This window comes from Crinia signifera, chromosome 4, assembly GCF_055691185.1.
Source record: "Crinia signifera chromosome 4, ASM5569118v1, whole genome shotgun sequence".
In the NCBI taxonomy this organism is placed as follows: domain Eukaryota; kingdom Metazoa; phylum Chordata; class Amphibia; order Anura; family Myobatrachidae; genus Crinia; species Crinia signifera.
This window is the reverse complement of record NC_139220.1, coordinates 151,902,644-151,928,654: the sequence shown is the minus strand read 5'-3', so window position 1 is coordinate 151,928,654 and position 26,011 is coordinate 151,902,644. Positions and strand designations below refer to the sequence as shown.

At 40.8% G+C, this 26,011-nt stretch overlaps 1 protein-coding gene across 4 annotated transcripts in view; it reads left to right on the top strand.

Annotated features, from left to right (window-relative positions):
• The window catches only part of TFEC (transcription factor EC), a 74,434-nt gene that overhangs the window by 8,978 nt on the left and 39,445 nt on the right, over nt 1-26,011 (top strand). The window contains exons 1-2 of one of the 4 annotated variants that reach the window (XM_083182788.1): nt 6,851-6,960; nt 18,209-18,306. The exons of 1 other annotated variant lie outside the window; for it this stretch is intronic. In XM_083182788.1, the coding sequence (XP_083038914.1) occupies nt 18,304-18,306 (3 nt within the window). In that variant the 5' untranslated portion in view covers nt 6,851-6,960; nt 18,209-18,303. Of the gene's footprint in view, nt 1-6,850; nt 6,961-18,208; nt 18,307-26,011 lie in introns of those variants that run through there. 2 more of the 4 variants (XM_083182787.1, XM_083182786.1) reach the window with 2 other exon arrangements.

Genomic DNA, 26,011 nt, shown 5'->3' with positions numbered 1-26,011 from the left:
GCACCCCCAAAAAGTTGCTGGGGGTGCACAAAAGGGGGACAGCAGACACAAAATATAGCACTCTCTGTCACTATCTCTCTCTATCTCTCTCTATCTATCACTCTATGACACTGCAGCAGCAGCACTGACAGGTATTTATATAAAAATAAAACCCTGCGCCCCCAAAAAGTTGCTGATCAGTTAATTTATACTGATCAGCACAAAAGGGGGGGCAGCAGTCAGTTATATAAAAAATATATAGCACAATCTGTCACTATCTCTCTATCTCTCTCTATCTCTCTCTATCTCTCTCTATCTCTCTATCTATAACTTTATCACACTGCAGCAGCACAAAATATAGCACTCTCTGTCACTAGCCCTCTCTATCTCTCTCTATCTCTCTCTCTCTATCTCTCTATCTATACTCGATGACACTGCAGCAGCACAACACAGCACAACACAGCACAGGAAGTCACAGCAAGAAGTAGCAAGATCCAGGCAGTGATCAGGTAAGTATTTTGTAAGGTTCAGGTCAGTATACTGCGGCAGCTAGGCACGGTAACCGCACTGCACGCAATTCCAGACCGGAATGGCGTCTGCAGTGCAGTCACCGTTAGTTTAAACCCCCCTCCATGGCTGTGATTGGTTCGTCGGTCCGACGAACCAATCACGGCCTTTGGGGGCGGGCGGGGTGAGGTGGGGTGACACCAGTGTCACCCTTACACCCCGCGGTGATTGGTGCTGTACTTTACAGCACCAATCACCTCCGATCCCTGTGTCACCGGCGAACGTTATTCGCCGGTGACACAGAAAACGCTGTAATTGGCTGTTCACACTGAACAGCCAATCACAGCGATCGCCGACGGGGGGGCGGCATCGCAGCCCCCCCTGGGCATGCAGGGACATGTCTGCTGTCAGGGACAGCAGACATCGTCCCTCTGTCACTGCGTCTCTAGACGCAGTGACAGTTTGAAGCCATGACGTATATATACGTCATGTGTCGGGAAGTACATCCCGGCCATGACGTATATATACGTCAAATGTCGGGAAGGGGTTAAAAGTGAGATCTATATTGCAGTGTAAAAATAGAGCAGTCAGTATTTTCCCTGCACAGAAAAAAAAACGACTCACCCAAATCTAAATCTCTCTGCACATATTACATCTGCCAAAAAAAAAACGACTCACCCAAATCTAAATCTCTCTGCACATATTACATCTGCCCCACCTGCATTGCACATGGTTTTGTCCATTTGAGAAGGAATTTGCCTTTGCATGTGAACCAGAATAAGGGCTTATATACAAGCCCCATCGTCTGTAGAAATGAATAACAACTTTTTCAGCATCTGGTAGTGAGGCCCGTCTATCATAGTATAACATTTTTAGAAGCAATTGTTGAACTGAGGTGAGGAGAGTTAGGGATGCGCTAGTCCATTGTGCTAAAATACATTTTCTAGCCGCTGTCAGTATAATAGATAATAGTGGAATAATTAACTTATGATTCTGTCCAAAATTCCAATTCGTATAATGAAGACATAGCATTGCTAGGAGGTCTGGGCATATATATATCAAAACAATTGTCTTAATAAATACAGCAATTTTATTCCAAAATCTCAGAATTTTGCCACTTTACCAAAAATTATGGAGAATGCTGCGTTAGACGCATGACATTTGGACAACAGCCCAACTTCTTCACCACCATACAGTATGTCTCCTCTGAGATTGTGAAATGAAAGCTCTGTTCATAACGGGTTTCCTGTAACAATGCAGTTCAAAGGTGTCTCATTGTTTTATCAAAATACAGGAGAAGGGTTTCAGGTTTAGGGAAAGTAAGAATATCTTTAGACCAATTTAAGCATATATTATTCCAGGCAGTGAAAGTTTGTTCTTTAATAAATAGCTCCAATAAAAGCCTAGTATGATATGTATGGGACTTTGTAAAACCCAGAAGGGAAAGCAAGGGATCATGAGTCCCCCTGGTATTATAAACCTGTGATAGACTATATATATAATGGAGCATTTGAAGATACATTAAAAAATAAAAAACGTTTATTGCTCAAACCAAAAGTATCTTGTAATGTAGCAAATTGAAGTAGACCCCCGCCTGGATCAAATACATCTTTCATCTTTAATCATCAATATTCCCTTGAGTTTCCACACTCCATACCAGTGGTTATCCAAGCCAGGAGTATAGAGTGGGTTTCCACAAAAAGGAATAAATGGAGAGTAGTTCCAATTTCGTTTTAATTTTCGGTTCATCTAGATCCATGCTGTATTTGTATACCTAAATAAGGGAGTTTCACAAATAACTCGGGGAATTTTTGTTCTCGGAATATGGAGCAGTGCAGACAATGAATATGGGCTCACTAGTGCTGTTTCCACTGGAAGTGAAGTGTACACAGAGCGCTGTAAAAGCCAGGCAGAGATATATCTAAAGAAAATGGACAGGGAGAATATCTTCAGATCAGGAACACCCAACGCTCCCCTTTTTTGTGGTAAAGTGAGTCTAGTCATGGAAATCCGAGGTTTACCCTGATTCCAAATAAATTTGGTAAAAACCTTCTGTAATGCTATTATATCATGTATATGTATGGCAATTGGTATCATCTCGTGGGGTAAGAATGTTTTGGAAAAATAACACTTTTTATTACGGCAATTCTGCCCATCATGGATTGTGGTAGGGCAAGCCAGCCTTCCAGCATCTTAGAGCTCGTTATAATGAGGAAAAGTTTACACAATATAAATTCCCAAGATCGGAGGGGTTATATATATATGGCCAAATATTTCAATGTAGGCGTAATTGAGAAAACATAGGAATAGCTTGAAAGGCAGATAAGGAACCAGAGAGAGGTAAGAATTCTGACTTGGCGATGTTCTATATCCCACATAGGACCCAAATAGCTATATAGGGCGGAATTTACTAAAGGAAATTTGTAAAAAAAAAGGTGTATTTGTATCCAGAAATACACTTATTTTTGACATTTACTATCCCGAAAATACGGCAATTCGTATTCGTATTGATAGCACATCAATACGAATAGGAATTGCCGAATTTCAGGATAGTAAATGTCAAAAATAAGTGTATTTCTGGATACAAATACACCTATTTTTTACAAATTTCCTTTAGTAAATGTCCCCCATAATGTGCATCACCTCTGGTGCTGAGGAGCCTGGGTTGGACATAAAGAGAAGCATATCGTCCACAAATATTACAATTTTAACTTCTAAATCTCCAACCCGGATCCCTCTCAAATGTGTCAATTGTCTTAAGGATATAGCAAGTGGTTCAAGGGCAACTTCAAATAAAAGTGGCCTTGCTTAGTACCTCTTTGTATAGGAAACGGACCTGAAATATACCCACTGCAAGCAACCTGGGACATAGAATATGAATAAAGTGTGGTTAATATATTTATGAATATAGGGTGGAGTCCATATACCTTCAGTGTATAAAATAAGTGGACCCATGACACTAGGTCAAAGGCCTTTTCCACATCAAGCAAGAGAATAGTAATTAAATCAGATGATGGAATGGCCCTTGTAGCCTGTATTGCCATTAAAACCCTGTGAATGTTTGATGTAGAGTGTCGTCCACCAGTTTGATCTTCATGAATAATTGTCGGTATGGCTAGTTTTCACCGATCTGCCAGTATCTGCTTAATAATTATAATAAATTTGCCGTAAGTATGGAGTTATAAGTATCCATCAGGGTATCTGTTATATGTGGTGCTAACAATTTATAAAATTCTCCGGCATACCCATCCGGGCCTTGTTTAGTACACTGTACTTCCATGGAAGTAATTGGGGCAGTAAGTGAAGACGCCAAGTCAGAAGATAAGGAAGGGGTAGAGATATTAGACCAGAATAATTCCCTGTTAGATGTACAGTATCAGGCGAAGTAAATGAATAAAGTGAGGCATAAAAAGTGCAAAATCCCTCCGCTACTTGTTTACTAGATTCCGTGACAAGGCCTGTTTTAGTGCGCAGTTTCTTAATATCAGTAAGGGGGTGACGGCTCTTCAAATCTGAAAGTAAGCAGTCAGATTAATTACCAAATTGATAAAACTGGAAGCCCTTATTAAATGTATATATGTCTCACATTTCTCTGAGAATTCCCTCAAAGTGTATTTTTTGATCTACTGTAAATAAGATTTTCTATGGGCCGGTGTAGGGATAGATTTATATATTTATGCAAAAGAAGTAGTGAGTGTCTATTGCACAGTTTTAAAAGAATGCAAAAAATGTAGTCTATTATAGGACACATACGAGAAATCATTCGATGGTGAGTGCTTGTGAATGGATTTCCCCATATTTGCACTGCAGGGATCACATTCGGAGCCATGCACAGGTACAAGCATATACTCTTGGTGGTGGCTAACTGATTGCTGGTCTCCGATTATTAGCTGCCCAGTGATCAGGTCTGAATCAGGCTCATTGCAAACTTAGGGCCTGATTCTGGTTGACTCGGTAAGCTGCAAAGATTGCATTTTACCGAGTCCCTATTAGCCCGCCCTGCTGCCCCACTGAAAAACGCTCCCCCGCCCACCATTTCCAATCACAAATATGCAAGGGGATGTGTAATGAAAACACATCCTCTTGCATATGCCCTCTGCAGGTAAATCATTCGATGGTCGGAGACCATGATTTCTCCTGGGCTTGCAAATATAATTTGTGGGCTCTGGGACAAAGACAGGGCAGGTAGCTGACAGGGCAGGCGTATCTATGTTGGACTGCTGCCACTGCAACTGTCCCTGTCCCACGCCCCTGTGTGAGTGCCACACTGACAACGTAGGTCGGCAAAGGCACCCGCACAGAAGCCTTGCACATGCTCACTTGAGAATATGCACATGCACAATGCACAAACATCGGTCCTCTGTGCAAACACACGGGGGGACCGATGTAAATAGAATGACCTCTTTAGTGCACTTCAGTCAGGAGTTCAGGAGTCACACAGTTACATTCAAGGTGGAGGAGAGGACAGGGCCTAGCACTGCTCAGACATTGAGTAAGAGTCAGCAGCACAGTACTTGGCTGGCTGTGTTGTGCAAATGGCTGCTGACTGTATCATGTGACTTGACCAGCTAACTTCCCATTGGATCCATTAGAAGCACCACTGGGCTCCCTGAGCCTCACTTTAGGAACAGCAGCCCTAAATGATCATAAATATATTGCAAAAAAATAAGACAAATCTTTCAAATATTACAGTAATCACAGCAAGGGATGAAAAAAGGAAAAAGATTGTTAATTGTATATTAACTGTGGAAGTTACTTGACACCATGCTTAGTTCTAAGACAGAGGTGGGGAAACTTTTTTGTGCCAAGGGCCATTTGTATGCGGAAAAAATCCTTCGGGGCCATAAGATAAAATTTCTCTTACAAATTGTCCGGCTGCAGCCGCCCCACGCTCCAGCGGCTGCCGCTGAATAGGACTGACAGTCTCCGGCTGCTGTTGATTAAGAGGAATCTCGCGAGAACTACCAACCTCTTGCGAGAATTCCCCTGTACTTGACTCCCGGCAAAGCCGCCGGGCAGGTGGGAGGGCCACTCAAACCGGCTACGGGGGCTGCATATGGCCCCCGGGCCTGAAGTTCCCCACCCCTGTTCTAAGATTTCAATTTGTATTTAAAGTACTTAGTTTTCCATATTCTGGATTACTGGTACAATGATAGCAGAACTATAGCTGTGCTTCGTTTTACATGTAGGCCTGAAATTTAAATTTTTTAAAGGTTGCAGGTCTAAAGGTGCCCATACACGTTACAATTATTGTATACAATATCGCACATCATCGCATCTCGGTTTTGCGATGAGATGAGATCTAGTTCAAAAAGAATGTGCAGCACATACTTTTTGTACTAGATCTCATCTCATTTTATCTCATTGCAAAACCGATATGCGATGAGATACGAAATTGTATACAATAATTGTAACGTGTATGGGCACCTTAAGAATTCCTGGGTATCTCTTAGGGACGGAACTAACATAAGAGATGCCTGCCTCCAAGCCCCAAGCCCTGAGGGTGTGATATAATGCTCAGACAGTTGGGATTCCCACAGTCATTAGTCCGATATCATAATCTCGACTCCGATAGGGTGGTAAGCACTACAAATCCCCATTTGGACTCAATGCAGGCTCGGAGGCTTACTGTTCTCACCACAGTTTCTATTCTCCCTCTATGGGGGTCATAAACCCTCATGAGGGAGAATAGCCCCTATCAGTCTTGATCCAGACTGTCAGGTCTTTAAATGGTCAGTGTACTGTCCGTTGGAATCCCGGCTGTCGGAGCGCCATCCTGCACCCGATGAGACTTTTAGCTTTGTAGTGAGCAGCTTTGTTTTGACACAGACCTTAGGAATTAAGCTGGGACAAGTCCATTCCCAACTAAAAATCTTTTGCACATTTTAAATCTGAACTATCTGAAACACAACATGGTCTGATAAACTGCATTATGCCTTCAAATTATTTTAGTAAACATTTTAACATTCAAATACTATTTTAGTTTGTAGCAATTTGCAACTTTTTTATTTTGTTTTTCACTGAATAATGAGCAGGGAATGTACAATATGCTCACATATTAGGCTAACAGAATACAATTGTGTACAGTAGAGTATGTGTTTACGGGAAATGAGCTCTGTCTCCTTCGGAAAAGTTGATAGTTGAGGAAGTCCCTCTGATAAGTTACAGTGTAAATTTCTCTCTATGATCTGTAAATCTTGTTTTTTTCCTTTACCGTACATTGTCCTTAAAACGATGCCACTAGTCTGTGTCTTATAATATTCTCTACAAAATGCATCGTCATGTATTCCACATACTGTAACTTATTACTGTTACCAGATTTTAGGAAATGCACTTATCAGTCACTTCTCTTTTCCTCTTGCACTCTGAATCTATTGCGTATTAATCACTGTGGCACTATGGAACTGTTGTTTTAGCAGTAACTGTGAATGCTTTGTGAAGATGATAACCGTGCTGCAAATTCAGCCTTTAACAGTAAGTAGCAGAACTACTCTTTTTTGGTATCACTGTCTTGCTTTGCTTAGTCAATTTTTAAATTACAACATTAAAATAACCTTAATTTTCACAAGGGTATCATATGTTACTGAAACACTGATTGAACTAGATACAATTTTATAAGGGTTTATTTATAAGTTTTTCTGACTCATTTGACAGTTATTCTTTCTGAATTCAAATATCAACAATCAGAAAATTACATCAAAGTTTAATTTATATAATATCCAGAATGTTGCAATCTTTCTTACATTGTTAATGGGGGCAAATGGCTGTAAAAGATTTGTCCATACATTTCAGGTTAGGATTTGGGCCTGGTAGAATATGAGTCCACTCGTGTTATACTTTACATGTAAATGGTGTCTGAATTATATAAATCATTGTGGCATAGTGAGAGGATACATTATCTTCCATTCTGTGTCTAGATGCATTTAACTAGGGCCAGATCACATGTTGCAATTATTCTTCAAAACTGGATACACATGGATGAATATAAGAAGGTTAATATAAATGTATTAAACATCATTATGTTCTTTGTTCTATAGTGCAAATTCAAATATATGTACACAATATGATTTTTATAGTGTGTAGTATATATCATTAACAAGCTTTGACAAGTCCGTGCGATATCAATGTATTGTCTTCTTGTACATCCAACAAAAGAATACAGTATTGTACTAGAACATCAGACTTAGCACAGCAGTAAAGAATGAAAATTCCATCTAGGTTAACAAACAGGAGCTGCACTGTGTTGATAGACAACAATAGGTTCATTGTACAGAGTCAAAAAGTTGTGAATACATCTAAGAAAGGCAGAATTGGCAACAATAATATTGCTGTGATTTTACCAAGTAGCTTTTTCACACTCAAAAATCAGACCCTGCTACTCTGACCTGCACAGAGGTCACAGACAGCATTTCAAATCATTGTTTTAGAGAAAGGACCCAAGCTGTCTGACTCCAGTTGGTCTTTGTGCATTCTCTACCCCCTTCTCCTCTGCAGAATCATATGTTATGTAAGAAAGAGGGCCATACTGTATACTGTACAAAGGAGAAGTATTAGTACTTATCTTACTGTTATTCCAATTATCCCCTTTTGAGGACACCAACAAGGGTACAGTGGCATTAGTGAAGACGTTTTAGTATTATGGTCCATAATCAACTCTGATGGAGTTTATATCATTAACTTTGAGTATAGTAATGGCTGCACACCTATGTACATTTTTTAACCTGCTAACATATACAACTAAGTGATGTTTATTGATAACATGTTATACCATTTACAATGATAGACTGTTTTCTAGGAGGATTGTTTTAGTAAAAGGCATACTACAGTAGATGTTTTTAAAGGACAGTTAAAGTTTACTAAGCAGTGACAGACCCTTTTCCTGATAAAAAGGTAGCTCAAGGTGTTATTTTTTGATAAATAGACCTCTAGAATTTTTTAAATGTTAAATTATATTCATGTCACTTCAAGTACTGCTAAACTATACAGTATATGCTACTAATGCTATCCCACCATATATACTTATATACCACCATGGGCCTGAATCAGCATGGATCCCATATGATAAGATGCCCGCAGCAAACACAAATGCAAGAGGAGGGGCATACCACCCATTGGTCGTGAAGGTCCTAGGTGATGGCCAACCTGAGTAATTCTGACCTTACTTATGCTGCCTGGTGAATGGTTGGTTTGCGAGGCCAAGAAATCTGCGTTGGTCTCGCAACTCCCAGAAACACCCCCATTTCAGGAAATGCCTCCGACCATCGGGAAACTTCATGACTGAACACATAAGTGATCACATCTAAATTATCCCCCATATACTGTACCCGCATATTACATAGTAGGTAAGGCTGAAAAAAGACTTGCGTCCATCTAGTTCAACCTGGTATAGATATCCATTGCTGATTTGGTAGGTTCTGGTATTTTACAGACAAATTATATTTCTTATTTGTACCCATGGATGTTTTTCTCCAGAAAATGTTTGTCCAACTTTGCCTTGAATGCATTTAATGAGCCAGCCATTACCACCTCTCTGGGAAGAGAGTTCCAGAGTTTGACTGTTCTGACCGTAAAGAAATTCTTTCTACTAGCTGAATGAAATCTTTTTTCTTCTAATCTATACTCATGCCCTCGCGTCCTAGATTCCTTTCTAGTAGAAAATAGGGTGTGTGACAGTTCCTTATATTGGCCCTTGATATACTTGTACATGTTGAGCATGTCCCCCCTTAAACGTCTCTTTTCTAATGTAAATAGTCCAAAATTGCTTAATCTCTCCCCGTAGCTTAAATTCTCCATTCCCCTAATAAGCTTTGTTGCTCGCCTTTGGACTTTTTCTAATTCTATGATGTCCTTTTTATAGTGTGGGGCCCAGAACTGTACTCCGTACTCTAGGTGAGGTCTCACCAATGCTTTATATAGTGGCATAATTACCCTTGAGTCCCTAGTTTCCATTCCCCTCTTAATACATGCCAGAATTTTGTTGGCCTTTTTTGTAGCTACATTACAATGGGCACTACATCCTAGATTGCTGTCTATTTGGACTCCTAGATCCTTTTCAAGTATGGAATTACCCAGTTCCTCTCCGCTAAGGTTGTAACTTGCACACTGGTTGTGTCTCCCAAGGTGCATAACCTTACATTTATCTACATTGAACCTCATCTTCCATTTTTTAGCCCACTCATCTAGAATTGCAAGATCATTTTGAAGCATGGTGACATCTTCTGGTGATTTGATGACTTTGCTAAGTTTTGTATCATCCGCAAAGATGGATACATTGCCGAGTAACCCTATCCCAATATCGTTAATAAAAATGTTAAACAAAATGGGCCCCAAAACCGAGCCCTGGGGCACTCCACTTAGTACCAGTATCATATCTGATACGGCACCATTCACAACCACTCTTTGTTCTCTATTACATAGCCAATTCCCTACCCATCTGCAGATATTTTCACCCAATCCTAGGTTCTCCATTTTATTAATCAATCTCTTGTGTGGGACAGTATCAAATGCTTTAGCGAAATCTAGGAAAATCACATCTACAGCATTTCCATTATCGAGGTTTTTGCTAACCTCTTCATAGAACCCTAGTAGATTATTTTGGCATGAACGATTTTTCACGAACCCATGTTGGTTAGTACTGAGTAGACGGTGATGATCTAAATATTCCTGGATACCATCCCTTAAAAATCCTTCAAATAGTTTACCCACAATTGATGTTAAACTAACGGGTCTGTAATTAGCGGGATCTTCCTTTTTTCCTTTTTTGAATATTGGCACTACCTCTGCTATTCTCCAATCTTTTGGTACTATACCTGACGATAGTGACTTGCTAAAGATATAATGTAGGGGGGTAGCTAGTTCATCCCTTATGTCACCAGAAAAAGCAGGAACAGTAGTAATATAACACAAAAATATGTTTTATTCTTATTTGTATTCCTAAAAAAAGATAATAGCCCAAATGTGATAGATTGGCACAATACCACCTACAGTAGATAGCCACACAGACCCATCACTTGCTGCAGAGGAGGGAGCCATTAGTAGGGGATGCATCCTGCACATGTGTGTCCTGGCAATCTCTGCACATGCATATTGTAGTGTCAAAAAATCAGGTATGACTCGAATAGCAGTGAATCGACTAATATTAGTAAATACTCAGCTTCATGACAATACTGGCAGTGCTATTGTCACATTTTCTGCCACTCTTCATGGATTGGTGCATATGTGACCCAGATTTTATAATTCAAATATGTCAATAAATTTACCGAGCTTTAGATGGCCTCCAGATCCACTTATTAAAAAAGCGTATTCTAAAAAATATATAGTTAAAAATAATTATTTGGAAACTTTTCCTGTATATAAGCAACCCAGTTCTTTAGAAATTGTAGATCAGCGGCCCTTGTTAAATACATGAGAAGTAAAATGAGTGTTAATGATAAAACATGACCCACTTTGACCAAGGCATGACATATAGGGCCTTATTCTGGTCGGTGCGGCCGGATCCGATTATGCGGCCAGGACCGTGTGTGCGAAACCCCGCCTTCCATACGGATCGCCAACTCTGTCCGTACGCGGTAAGAAGCTGGCCGAACGGACCGCACGTGTATTTTACACGGAATACGCCTCCTCCATCTAAGGGAACCTCCCCCATCATTCGATGGTTGCAGACCATCGAATGCAGGACCGAGTGCTCCACCAGCACCCGCAACCTCAGACCACACGGACATTTTTCCGTCCAAAAGCAGGGATCTGGGCGGGCAGCTGACATCCGGCGATGTCATATGTCCTCCCCCTACACGTGCGTCACGGCCGCATTACCATACGTACGCCCAGCGTTTGCATGGGAACGCCCATGAAACGCGGGGCGTATGCATATGGTAATGAGCACAAATAGCCCTTCACGCCCCTCTCCACCCCCTGTTCGGAGTGTCCACATATCGGCCCTTATTCTGATCGGTGCGGCCGGATCCGAATATGCGGCCAGGACCGTGCGTGCGAAACCCCGCCTTCCATACGGATCGCCAACTCCGTCCGTACGCGGTAAGAAGCTGTCCGAACGGACCGCACGTGTATTTTTCACGGAATACGCCTCCTCCATCTCAGGGAACCTCCCCCAACATTCGATGGTCGCAGACCATCGAATGCAGGACCGAGTGCTCCACCAGCTCCGGCAACTTCAGACCACACGGACATTTCTCCGTGCAAAAGCAGGGATCTGGGCGGGCAGCTGACATCCGGCGATGTCATATGTCCGCCCCCTACACGTGCGTCACGGCCACATTATCATACGTACGTCCAGCGTTTGCATGGGAACGCCCATGAAACGCGGGGCGTATGCATATGGTAATGAGCCCAAATAGCCCTTCACGCCCCTCTCCACCCATGCGCAGAGACGCCTCTGAACATGCGCAGTCACAAAACATCGGCGGGACGAACGCACGCGGATATTACCGCACCAACCAGAATAAGGGCCATCATGCGGGATTTGGCCGTACGCCCCACTCGCACATGCGCAGAGACGCCTCTGCACATGTGCAGACACAAAACATCGGCGGCCCGAACGCACGGGGATATATCCGCACCGACCAGAATAAGGGCCATAGTGAGGTTTTACACACTGGGAAGGAGGGTGTATTTATCAAAAGTTAAAGATATATAGGCCCTTATTCTGGTTGACTAGCAATGCTGTGAGTCCACCAATGGCCTCAAGCATGGAGAATCTCCCTCTCCCACCCCGAACCCCCGCAGGCATGCAAATGGATGATTTGCATAATCATCCATTCATAGCGTTGGGTGTGGGGAAGAAATCATTTAATGGTTGCTGATCATCGCATGATTTCTACAGCAGTCGCACATCTAAGACACCTCTATGGTCACATGCGCTGACGTCTGCTGCACACCCCCCACACCTAATTCACTGGGAAATTTACATGGGAATGCCCATGAAATGTTGGGTGTTCCCATATGCAAATTGCCTAGCCCACCACCCCACGCCCAGACTTTTGTGTGCAAGTGCAGAGGGCGCTCGCATACAGTGGCTGCACATGCACATAAAAACATATGTGCATGCACAGTTGCAAACAATCGGTCCCTGTGTGAAGGCACGTGGGACCGATTGAATCAGAATATGCCCCCTATAAAGGAGAGAGAGATGTAAAGTGCCAAGAAATCAGCTGATAACTGATAATTTTTCCAAACCAAACAATTTGATTGGTTAGTAATTTATCTCTCTCTCTAAGTTTTAAAGATCTGTCAAGCTTTAAAATTATTTACATATTTGTTTAAACGATCGTATTCCCAGTTATCAGCCACATGCTTCAAAATATGCTCAGAAAAAAAAGGTTTGACTGCAGTGTTATTTAATGGGATTACTGCAGAAAGTCTGCTGTGTGTGGTAAATTATATTCTAATGTGTTGAGAGTTATAAAAAAATAAATTATGTTAAGGTTTTGAAACATTTGTATACATATTTTTTGAATGTGTTAGTACTTTTCCTTTACTTTCACATAAATCAACAATAAAGTTCCTGCCCATGTTTCTATTTGGCTCCTGATCCTAACAAGCAGTTAAAAAATGTCTAAATACTTTCCATAGCAGAGAGGCTAATTTAGCCAAGGATACTGTGGAGAGATGTCATCTCCAAATTGCCAGGAAAATTAGTGAATTGGGACCTCCAGAGCATGTCCTTGGTTCTGTTAGGCCATGCACTTATTGGAAGTTGCTCCACATCATGCTGGGGGCAAGCCCAGCACTCTTGAAGCTGCTAGCTGTCCCCAACCTCTGACAGTCATTGGTATCTGATGTGGTAATGATGCCTCCATAACATGGCAGGCAGGGTGCGCTGTGTCCTACAACTTCCAGACCACCCGTGGGACACTGTAGTTTGGGAGCTATGAGCTCTCTGCATGCCGTAAATGACTCCAGGGTAGAATGACCCAGATAACCCATTTACATTGCCCATCAACCCGGATGTTTATTGGGGATTTTTTCCACTGCCTACAGGTTGATGCGTGCACCCATGCAAAAATCTGGATTTTCCGGGCCTGAGTGTATGCAGTCGCACCCCCTTCCCTGTCAGTTAATACAGCCACACAGAGCCTTCACAACCTCCATCTTTCAGTGTATGCAGCTCTCTCTTTCCTTGAACACACACACATCATAGTCTGTCTCCTCTGCTTCCTCCCACACCACAGTCTGCTTCCTTTTCTGCTTCCTCCAACACTAGTCTGTCACCCTCTCTCCTTCCTCCAACACCACAGCCTTATCTCTTTCTCTCATCTCTCCCCCCCCAATGACTCCATGCTACATTTCAAGCTCCCCCCAATCCCCACACACACACTTCCCAACATCCAGACCAGGGCACCGCAGAAAAGACACAGCTCACCTCACCAGCAGAGACCGGTGCAGATGTTATGGGAATCCTCATCAGCAGAGCTGCTGCTATGTCTCGTAACTGTCTGCACAAAATAGGACCTTTAAGAGCAGCCACACAGTGGCCTTGTAAGAGGCTTGTCTGCTCCTTCAGTCACTCTGTTGTACACCACCTTCTCACTCTTTTGTCAATATGGTTCAAATCCTCAGAAACTGAAAATACTACAGTAAGGTCCTTATTCTGGTTCTAGCAAATTCCTTCTCAAATGGACAAAACATTTCCAAACACAAGTACAATGAATAGTGCTTTGAAAGTTTTGATATACAATCTTTATTGTTTTGTACAGTTATGTAACTCCTACATACAAAATATAAAGGCATCAAATAGAGCAATGTACGTTTTTAGTACAATTACTCTCAAGGTTGTTGTTGTTTAAATGGATCCACAAACAGGGCCAACCTATTATACACTATACACCAGGTATACGGTTGAGTAAGGCACCACAGTGATTCGGAATGGAGCAAATGCTGAAATCGCCAATGGAATTTAAAATTTGACACTGGCCAAAGCCAATTGGAGCTCATGTCTTGGCAGCCAATCAAGCAACGGCAGCACCTGATTGGCTTATGAACCATGAGCTTTGATTGGCTGGCTCCACATTTCAAAAGGCCACAGTAATCACAAATATTTAGAGACTTAGGAGGAGGAGAGCAGCAGCGGTGGCTGGGGACCAAGGAGCAGGAGAGCAGTGGCGTCCTGGGTCCGGGGAGCAGGAGAGATGTGAGCCAGCACCAGGAAGTGTGAGACCCATTGATGCTGGTGAGAATGACACCTGTCTCCTCTCCCCACCCTTTCCTCTTCCCATTCATCACTTCACCCCCTTTTGCCCCCAGTCACCTCACCCCCTTCTGTTCCTGGTCACCTCACCTCCTTGTTCCCCATCATCTCACTCCCAAGTACCTCACCCCTTGTTAGCTTTCCCCATCACCTCACCCCTGTTGCCCCATCACCCACCCCTTCTGTCACCACCCGTCACCTCACCCATGCTCTCCCCCATCACCTCTAACCCCCATCACAACACACCCTCTTGCTCCTTACCTTCATATCCCCATATCCCCTCTTGCTCCGTCATCTCATCCCCATCTTGTTACCCCCTCTCGCACTCCATCATCTCACCCCCTCCTGCTCCCCGTCACCTCACCTCCTTGCTCCCCATCATCTCACACCTATCAGTTTTCCCCCATTACCTCACTCCTTGTTAGATTGCCCCCATCACCTTACCCCCTGTCAGCTCACCCCATGTCACCTACCCCCTAACCACCTGTCACCTCACTCACTCCCTCTCGCCTTACCCTATCACATCACCCCTTTTTTCCCCCTGTCACCAGTGAGTGAAGGGGGCTGCACTCAGGTCTTAAGGGAACAGCAGGTCAAGGGTCTGGGAGTTCAGCAGGTCGGTTTTTATGTGGATCTGGCTTTATGCGGATGGGGCACCAATTCATACTTTACCCTTTTTGTTAACCCACAACCACAGTGAGGAGCAACAAAACCTATGTTCGCTTACCAAAAACATGGCTTGCCCTCTGCACAAGTATAACAAATCCACAAGTATAACATTTTTGTGATTGAGTTTGCCTTTTTAATATTTCAAAATACTGTACACAGATAAAGAACTGAAACTATTTGTCTGTTTCATTGTGGCCTTCCAATATCAGTTAGAGGGAATAGCTGCGCTTGCCAATGAAGTGAAACTATTTCATCATTTCTCCACACAGAAAGCAATGAGTAGTTAAAATTTTTGTCAGATAGCAAATTATAATATATATATTTCACTTCATAAGTAAGAACATGTTGTGTGCTTTTAAAACGGAACAAACTCATTCCATACAAGAGCCATTTAACCACTTCAGTGGTATGCCTGGAAATTTCTCGGGCTGAGCTGCACTGCTGGCATGGGGGGGAGGATCAGGGGTGCTTAGGGAAGTTTGGCCACACTTGACCAATCAGGCGTTCAGGCAACCAAACACAAGAAATGCCCTAACGCACAAACGGCCAACTGCTCAAACACCTGAGCGCTCCCGAGCCCCCTGAAGCAGCCCCAACTTCTCCAAGCGGCCGCAAACAGCTGAAGCCGGCAGCATCAGTCTCAGGGGAGCAGGGGCTGCTGTAGAAAGCAGCGACTGCCCCTTCAGTGGTGAGTATTTCTGGGGCAGGACAAACCTGTCCTGGTAGGTTTGTCCTGACCCAGTAAAACCCATCACTCATGGGTTAATGGTCTTGATTGATCATTATTCAGCTAGATGTATGTATATATAGAAGGTAAATCTAAGGGGAAAGGATCAGTGTTCTAATTTAATAAAACCAGGGCTACTGGTTGCCTGAAGAAGATCTGCGAAGCGTATGCCGTTTGACCTGCCGCTGTACGGCTGCTCAGTGTAACCGACCCAGCAATTAGAGGTCGCTGAACCACCCTGCAGTTCTCATCCCGACAAAGGGATTCTGCGAGCGGCGGCAGCGTCTAACCCGGCTGTTATTTGTGACTATCAATTCAGTGTGCATACCTTGAGTCAATCTATAAAAAACTGCAATAATCAAACTGCAGCGACATACCAGCATCCAGTGGCATATCCTGCACAATAGCGACTGTTATACTGAAACACCATATAAGTCATATTAAAGCATCAATCTACATAATGAGACAAGAGGGATTGTAGCAATTAAAATGAAGAGTGACTATCTATAAATGTCCTATCAACTTAATATGCAGGCGGTGTCCTGCTAGATTTAGAATCTTATACCAGGGCATTTATTCATTTTTCACAGTAAGCTTGAAGTAGCAACATATTGATTCATCCTTGATAAACCAACACACAAGCTCTTTAACTGACCATAAGTGACACAATTTATATAAATTTAATCCATTGCAACAAAACAGACCACCGAGCCTGTAGGATTTATTTATTACTCATTTATTACTCATATACTAATCACACACAGACCACGGGTTAACAATAATAGTAATACAAAATCCAGGTGAAAATACACCACCTCTCTCACACAAATATTGATTAATTTAACCATATTCTGTGTAAAGGGAATAATTATAAGGTGACACTTGGAACAACAGTATAAAACCATATATAGAAGGCAGATACATGGTGACCTCGCACGTGCATTTTTAAATTGCACAGTATTCACTTGTGTATATGTTATTTGTTGTTCGTCATATTTCACAGTTTTTTAATGTATAACTAAATAAAAGGTATATTTTAAATACTTGCGATTGGTGCACAACTTTGTGGCAAACCTTCTCCTTTCCTACCTTAAGGGTTACTTATTTTTGTCCATGGTAGCACATCCCTGCAATTAATAAATACATTAATGAACCCACACAGCATGGGACCACCCCATATATGAATACTGAGACTCTTCCGATCTTGTGCGATAGACCCCCAAACACAAGCTACTATCTAAGTACAATACTGTAGTTCTTGTCTTCAAATTAATTAGTGAAGAAACATTTCCCTATTTGAAAATTAGACAGTGCTAAAACCAGTTATTTGTCAAAATCCTTCTTTTATCTTCAAAAGGGCCAAAAATCTTAATAACTTTCTGACCTCAAAAGTTTTATAAGGGTAGAATCAGTAGAAGGTAAAGACCACCGTTCACATTGTTGTATCTACCACCAAAGCTAACACTTTGATGTCGTAAAACATACCGCATCATGTAAATATATACAGTTTTTTTTATTGTGACAGAAAATTAAGTGAAATGTGGCTAAGCATCATTTACTATTAACCCCTTCAGTGGTTTTTTTTTTTAGGGAGCGCTCCCCACTGGGCGAGGTTTTTATGGGGAGCGCTCCCTAAAAATATACCCACCACTGCCTCCCCGGGTCCGGGCAGCGCCACTGAACTGTCAATCAGCCGCTGCCCGGCCCTGCACCCCGTCCCTCTCCCCGGCAGTCGGCTTTTCATAAGCCGACGCCGGAGACTTTAATAGAAAGTCCGAGGGGAGGGGGGAGGAGGAGGCGCGGCGGAGGGGAGGGAGCCGGGCAGCACTGAAGTTGCCTGAGTTCAGCGATTGATCTCAGCAGTGATGCCCAGCTCTAAACAGTGGCCATCCCGAATTTTCCGGGCTTGCCAGACTGGGCACTGAGGCAGAGCCTGGAAAATTCTCGGGATTGCCACTGAAGGGGTTAAAAGCTGTGTCAGATGAGTATATCTATTATAATACATATAATGAATTACATAGTACCTTAAAATTAAATATTTATAAAACATGGAAAAATAATTTAAACAAATGTCAAATGTTTTTGAAATTTACATTCTGAGGTATTTTCATTTGTGCTCTCAGAACAGCCCCCAAGGAAATTATTGGGATTGTACACACTGATGAAGTAGAAAGAGGGGTAGATTGTTTAAGAAGACTGGGAAGCAAAGGCATCGTGAATGGTAACTAATAGGACATTGCATGATCATTTTTTGTTCTTACAGTATGTCAGTGATATGAGTCTCCAAGTGTCCTAAATCTCAGAGTATCATCTGTTTGTTTTAAAAGACTATTAGTTAAGTGAAACAGAACATGTGTAAATGCAAGCAATGTTGATAATCAGATACAATGAAATGTATTAAATTACAATTGGTTTATCTGTGGTATTAAACTACAACACAAATGTATGTGATTTTATAATAAATGTTTCATTTTATGCCAGTTAGCTATAATATTATTTTAACAGCTTTTGGCTGACAGAGGATTTACATGTCTACCCTTAAACACATGATCCTAGAGAGACTGCAACTGCATAGAAATGCATCAACTTAATTTGGATTGGACTCTGGATTTTTGACTGGCAATAGCAAATATATTGTAGGAGCACTTCTAAGTGTATTGTAGGGGTGGGTAACAAAGGGAACTGGGGGAAAGTTTACTGGGGGAAGATCATTTCAAACAAATCTTTTTGACTTTTTTGACTGGGTAACTAAAGTGATACTGTAGATTAAGGTAGGGCTGTAGATGTAGCTTATCTAGACTTTAGTAAGGCTTTTGACACTGTCCCACATAACAGACTGTTAAATAAACTTGAAAGCTTGGGATTGGATTCTAAGATAGTTGAATGGATAAGATCGTGGTTGCAGGACAGATAACAGAGAGTTGTAGTAAACGGAGTACAGTCAACGTAGGTAAAGGTTACAAGTGGGGTACCCCAGGGATCTGTACTTGGACCAGTGCTTTTTAATATCTTTATTGCTGATACTGCAAATGGAAAAGAGGGTAAAATGTGCCTTTTTGCAGATGACACAAAGGTATGCAACAGGGTAGACACACCAGGAGGGATAAAAAAGTGACTGATGATCTAGGTAAATTAGAGGAATGTTTAAGAGCATAGCAACTACAGTTTAATGCCAAAAAATGCAAAATCATGCACTTGGGTCTCAGAACTCTAAATATAGTATAAATGGCACTATAATGGAAACTACTGAGGAAGAGAGGGATCTATGTGTCACTATTTCAGGGGACTTAAAGGCAGGTAGGCAATGTAACAAAGCAATGAAGAAGGCAAGTCAGATGCTGGGTTGCATAGTGAGAGGTATCAGCAGTAGAAAGAAAGAAGTAATAATACCACTGTATAGGTCATTGGTATGACCTCATCTACAGTACTGTGTTCAGTTCTGGAGGCTATATCTCCAGAAGGATATAAATACATTAGAGACTGTACAAAGAAGGGCAACTAAAATGGTGCATGGCCTACATCACAAAATGCACCAGGAAAGACTAAAAGATCTTAATATGTACAGTATACTTTGGAGCAGAGAAGGGAAAGGGGGACATGATAGAAACTTTTAAATAAATCAAGGGCTTTAACAAGGTACAGGTGAGAGACATTCTTTACAGAAAGAGGAGCAACAGAACACGAGGACATGCACTGAAACTAGAGGGAGGAGGATTCAGGGGAAATGTGAGGAATAATTACTTCACAGAAAGAGTAGTAGATAAGTGAAATAGCCTCCCATCAGAGGTGGTAGAGGCAAATACAGTAGTACAATTTAAACATGCTTGGGATAGGCATATTGATATCCTTACAAAAAAATAAGGATCAAATATGGTTTGAGGTAACATGTTTAAAAAAGGGGCAGACTAGATGGGTCAAGTGGTTCTTATCTGCCATCAAATTCTATGTTTCTATGTTTCTAACAAAGAGAGACAGGTGAGTGATGGAAAAAAACAAGCACACATCAATGGTAATGCAAAAAAAGGGGATACGTTCATTGAGTCAACCCTATTTATGTCAATATGCATTGGGTCTATCAATGAAGGTCCACAGGTCTTCGGTTGACACCTGAAATAGGCCAATATGGCTAAGGTTGACAGTGTTGGAATGTCGACAATGGCATGGTCGACAGTCAAAAGGTCAACATGAGTTTTTCAAGTTTTTTTTAAAGGACATGAGCTGACAGGAGATAAGTCATGCCCTTCCATCCACTAGGGTGTGGAGGGGTAATAGAATAGTGTGCCTGAAGCATGGCAAGTTCAGATAGCCATGCAAGGGGATGCCGTATACTTTGATGGTGTCCATGTTGACTTTGTCAACATTCGGGACGAAAGAACTTGAAAAACCAATGTCAACCTTTTAATGCTTATGTTAACCTTCCAACCCTGTTGATTATAGCCATCTTGACCCATTTCAGGTGAAAAAACTCATGTCAACCTACAGATAGAGCCATCCTCATCTAGCCCTTTAATAGGATTAAGTGAGCCAGAGTTTTCGGACTTAATCCTATGCTAATCCCCTATGGTGTTTTTCTATGTATTGTATTGCAGCTGATGCTTGGCTTACCATGGTCATCCAGAGAAGGCTAGCTGAAGAAGGCTCCATCTGTATTTCATGTGTTGACCTAAGTCATGTCTGTCTTGTACATGTCAACCTAATATGGGTCGAAGCAATAACCCATACCCCCAGCACAGACCCCACAGTCACTAATTGGCCGCAGCCCTAAACTAGCCCCCGGAATGCATCAGCAAGACAGTGAGCAGTCTACTATCCCATTCCAGCTACAAAGTAACAAGAGCATACATTTACAAGCTGCAATAACATTCCAGAAACACTTCTCCATAATGAACTTTCTACAATAGATATGGGGAGTTAATCCAATATACATCTTGGGACAACGGTAATAAGATTTGCAGAATAAATGCTACAGTATAAAACAGGAGATTTAATTTGCTTCTTATAACATTTTCATATTTACACAGTTTAATTTGCTTCTTATAAGTTATAACATTTTCATATTTACAATTTTTGATTGTCTTTGACATATATTATACATGTATTTTGTAACCATAGCTTTCTTGATATGCATAATTAGCTTATTTAGGATGTAAGTAACTGCATTGTTGTTGTTTTTTTGCATTATTAGTTTATAACATTCTTCATTTTATATAATATGTGAAATAATTATATGTAGCCCACATACAAATTTAGAAGAAATAATAGCAATAGTGTACTAATGAACTACATCACAATTTGTGAATGGAGTCATTAACATACAGTGAGTTGTAGTGATGATGATTATCCTACTATAGTAATACATTGTCATTTGTATCTTTTCAATGCCAGTTTCTATTCATTTTGAATTAGAAATGTCAGACTCTGAACCAAATATAGTTTCCTATTCTTCTATTCATCCATGAAAAATGGAATACCATATAATATGAATGCACCCAACATGAATATAAAAGAGAAGTGTTAATTTATAAATACAAAAGCTAAGAATACACTCTATTCAGCTGTTATTAAAACCTATAAATACATTTATATTTTTATTTTTATTACTGCCTCGCAGACTTGACTGATAATGTAAGATTTTATGTCATACTTGATCATTTATAGCTGTTGGAGTTATTATAGGTCATTCATATACCAAAATAGAGAAGACAGTAGCAAATATGTGGGATATTTAAAGCTTGACCTTTGTCAAGAAGAACCCAGTACAGCTGATCTTCAGTCAATCAACTCTTAAAAGAACTGAACATCTTAAAAGGGTTCAATGTCATGAGGTTAAATCACATTATATTAGGACATGCAAATTATACATATTAATGTTATACTCTAATTCATTGTGAATGGGAAAAAAACATGATTTATTTACAGATCTGTTTTTTATTATTATTATTATTATTATTATTATTATTATTATTATTATTATTATTATTATTATTATTATTATGCATTAGCTGTACTTGGTGTATTTTACCTCATAAAACTGATATTCATATTTATTAGAATTATTTACTTACGATTTAGTGTCCTGAATTATTTATGGCAAAAGCATTTTAAAGTGTATCACTTCCTTATACATTTAGGGCCTAATTCAATTGGAACGGGGGAATTCGTCCAAATTCCATTGGTGGCCGGGGTCTGCGCATGTGAAGACCCCAGGAGTGAATGGCTCCAGAGAGGGTGGGTGGAGGCGGACATCTGCCGGACCAGGGGAAGCCCAGTGTTTTATTGGCCTCCCATGAATACGCCGGACATTCCCATAGGAGCGCAGGTGGGCCGATGCCTGCAGGGGGTGGGCGGCAAAGGTCCTATGACATTAGCACCTGCCCACTCTTCGGCGTACACCAAAGGAAATAAAAGTCAGTATGTTTCCGAAGGGGAGAGAAATCATTCCATGGTCGTGACCATGGAATGATTTCTCTCACCCCTATGGCCGCATGCGAGGGGATATGTTCTTGTACTTTCCCTCGCAGTGTACCAAAGGTATTCGGTGGCGTGGGGATGGGGGACGTTCAGCCGGGCGGTGTTTCAGGCCACTGATTAGCGTGACTTGTTGAAGCAGGCCCTTAAGGTGCAGCCATTTTGTTGTCTCATGTAATTTCATTGAATCATTCTCAATGACCTCAGGGATACCAGTGCCGCACTTGTTGATACTTTATATACTTCATGAACATAGCTCGTATCCCAATAAAAACAGGATACAATATCACAAAAGAGTATGCATATCAGGGGCATAGCAAAGCTTAAATATTTTAGTCAACAAATTTTCACTCATAAACAGCACAGTAAAATTATAGTAACAATTGTTGTTTCATGTATTGCATGTGTGTGTCTCTGTTTGTGTGTGTACTGCAGGGGTAGGGAACCTTTTTTGTGCCAAGGGCCATTTGTATGGGGAAAAAATCCTTCGGGGACCATAAGTAAAAATTTCTCTTACAAATTGTCCAGCTGCAGCCGCCCCACGCTCCAGTGGCTGCCACTAAATAGGACTGACAGTCTCTGGCTGCTGTTGATTAACAGGAATCTCGTGAGAACTACCAACCTCTTGCGAGAATTCCCCTGTACTTGACTCCAGGCAAAGCCGCCGGGCAGGTTGGAGGGCCACTCAGACCGGCTATGGGGGCCGCATACGGCCCCCGGGCCTGAGGTTCCCCACCCCTGGTGTACTGTATGTGTGTATGGAATTTTTATCCCACCCTACTTTTTACTTTTCTTGCCTTTTAAAATGTTCTTTGGTGTGTAAAGCAATTGGGACTAAAAGCTCATTCTATTAAACTCTGCATAAATAAGAATTAAGTTCAGCTTATAATAATTTACTGGTTAAGACATTGTCTCAACAACCGATCTACCTGGTAGATAAAAGGCATTCTTGTGAATGTGAAATGCCAGTGACAAGGATTTAGACTCATTCAAAATTTGAATGATATGGGATGACTGGACAGCCTGAGACAGCTCATTTACTGCCCACACCGAGACAAAAGAATGTTAGAAATGTAGTTTCTAGACACATAGTTTTATAGAAGAATCAGATCCTAACTTTTTATTATATGCCAACTTTAGAACATTGATTATATACGTATATTCTTGTATATATTTATTTTTAATTATTTGTGTAAACTTTTTTGATGCTGGTATCTTTAAACAATTGAAACTGTGTTACTACAAAATATTTTATATTGTTTGATTCCTTTTTTATAAAGAGATTCAACATATGAATATAGAATATCTTTTACCGACTGCATTTTTTAAAGATCAGGGCATGTACATTATGTTAATAATGGAAAGCCAACTAATCATCTAAAAAGACAGAGGGCTTAATAATAGAAATGGAAATTGCTCAATTTTAATTATGCATGTGGAATTTAAGCAATTTCTGTGATTTTGTCACATGAGGTACCCATCAGCAAACTAGACTAAAGGTAACAACAATACCATCACTTGTCTATAGAAAATGTCCTCTTTATTTGGTTGTTAAATCAAGGCCACACTTGCTGAGGCCTGCTTCCCAGTGCAGTGCTCAATGCTGCCTCTGCAAATGTACAGGTATACTGAGAAAAGAAAAGCATTCATAGATGCCTGTCTTCAGACTCCTAAATTTATAAACATTCTCAGCCAGAAGGAAGCTGAAAATCTTACATCTAGATATGTAAAGCTGGTTATTTATCAAGGTATTTAGCAGTGGCTTGATTACTTGTCATTAATTTGGTCATAGGGCCCTTGTTAATAATCCTTTGAGTGCCAATATTGCTGTGAGAGATCCTTAAAAATATCTGCATATATTTGTATATTCTCAATAGGAGACCCTAGTACTGTCCAAGAGTCTAGTATGTATGTACAGGTCTCTGGGAAAATGGCCACTACGTAATTTTCCCAGTGATTTTTCTACTGTGCATGCGCAAAATGCTATGCCATTTTATCTGTGGTTTCAATAGTCGCTGCTGATACAGGACTCCGGAGGGTAACCACTGAAAAATTGGTGCTGTGTGGGACTCCCTGGGCCCTGCATACACTGCACCCATTATAGATACACCATTGTTTAGGGATAATGTATTGTACAGTGTATAATATTTGTATTATATGATGTTTAAAATAAATGTGCATAGATTCCTGAAGAATTTAACTAATACTATAGCGATTTGCAATTCGGTATTGAAAGACCTGAAAATATTATTTGTCTTAGCTTGTATTCCAGGTGCAAGAACTTTGTTCTCTCAATTAACCTATCCAAAAATAGATAGAATGCTATATGCTATGGAATATAGATTATAAACTCCACCATGGCAGGCAGTTATATAATACAGTATATGTGTCCGATATATAAATATCTAGTAATAAATATGTTTTGCTATCTTATACATATAAAACTAGATACGGTATCTATATAAATCGAGGACCTATGTAACAAAATAAAGTAATGTATCCTGTCCTATTCCACACATATTCTGCTGTCAGTAGCACACCATGTACTCTTGCAGCTCCTACACTGTCAACTGAAAAGAGATTATGTAGACATAATCTGAATTGTCAGCAGTAGATGTTGGAGAGGTCTGAGAACCTGACTAAGCTAGACAGGACTCATTATATTTATCACACTATTGTCTTGCAGACTCAGCTTTCTCAGTGCCACTATGTAGAAACACCATTGTCCTAACTATTAGAACACTTTCTCAATACCTGACAGTGAAAGTATTTTTGTATTAATTTGAGTGTAATAAAATTTGTTGCTGAGGTTTAATAGCTTTCAAAATTCAAGTACCTTGGAATTTGTGTAACTATACTGTTTAATTGTCATGGAATATATATATATATCTTACAGTATGTTATATAAAACTATGTCATAGCTAGTAGAGAAGACTGCAAAGCATACTTGTGTTTGATGGAGTTATGGCTCAAACAGGTTAAAATCTGTGTAAGGGGCAAAATAGCTGGAATCATATCTGATAAAATATTCATATCGGAACTAAGCATGACCTACAGTGTAAACAAACATGGGTTATAAAGTATGAATTGATTTTTGTGTACAATAACAGCCCTTTGTTTTATAGATTTGTATCACAGCTAAAGGAAACATAAGTTTAGATGCATGCTATGTGTGGTTGGTGGAAGTGATGTTATCCATTTCATGCTCAACTTTACATCACACCCAGATAACTTTACATGGTGTCAGAAGTTAACAGTCTCAGACCTTGGTCTTCAATGATGCCATTTAGGAGTCATGACTCAATTTTAAAAAGGAATGGCAAGTCGACTGTTATACCAGGCTGTCAGATATATTTAAATTAAGTCTGATACATTTGTCTATGTAGTTGGGGAGCACAATGCAGATCTAGACATTAAACTTCCTCAGGTACAAGCATACTTAAACTGCCAGGCTTTTA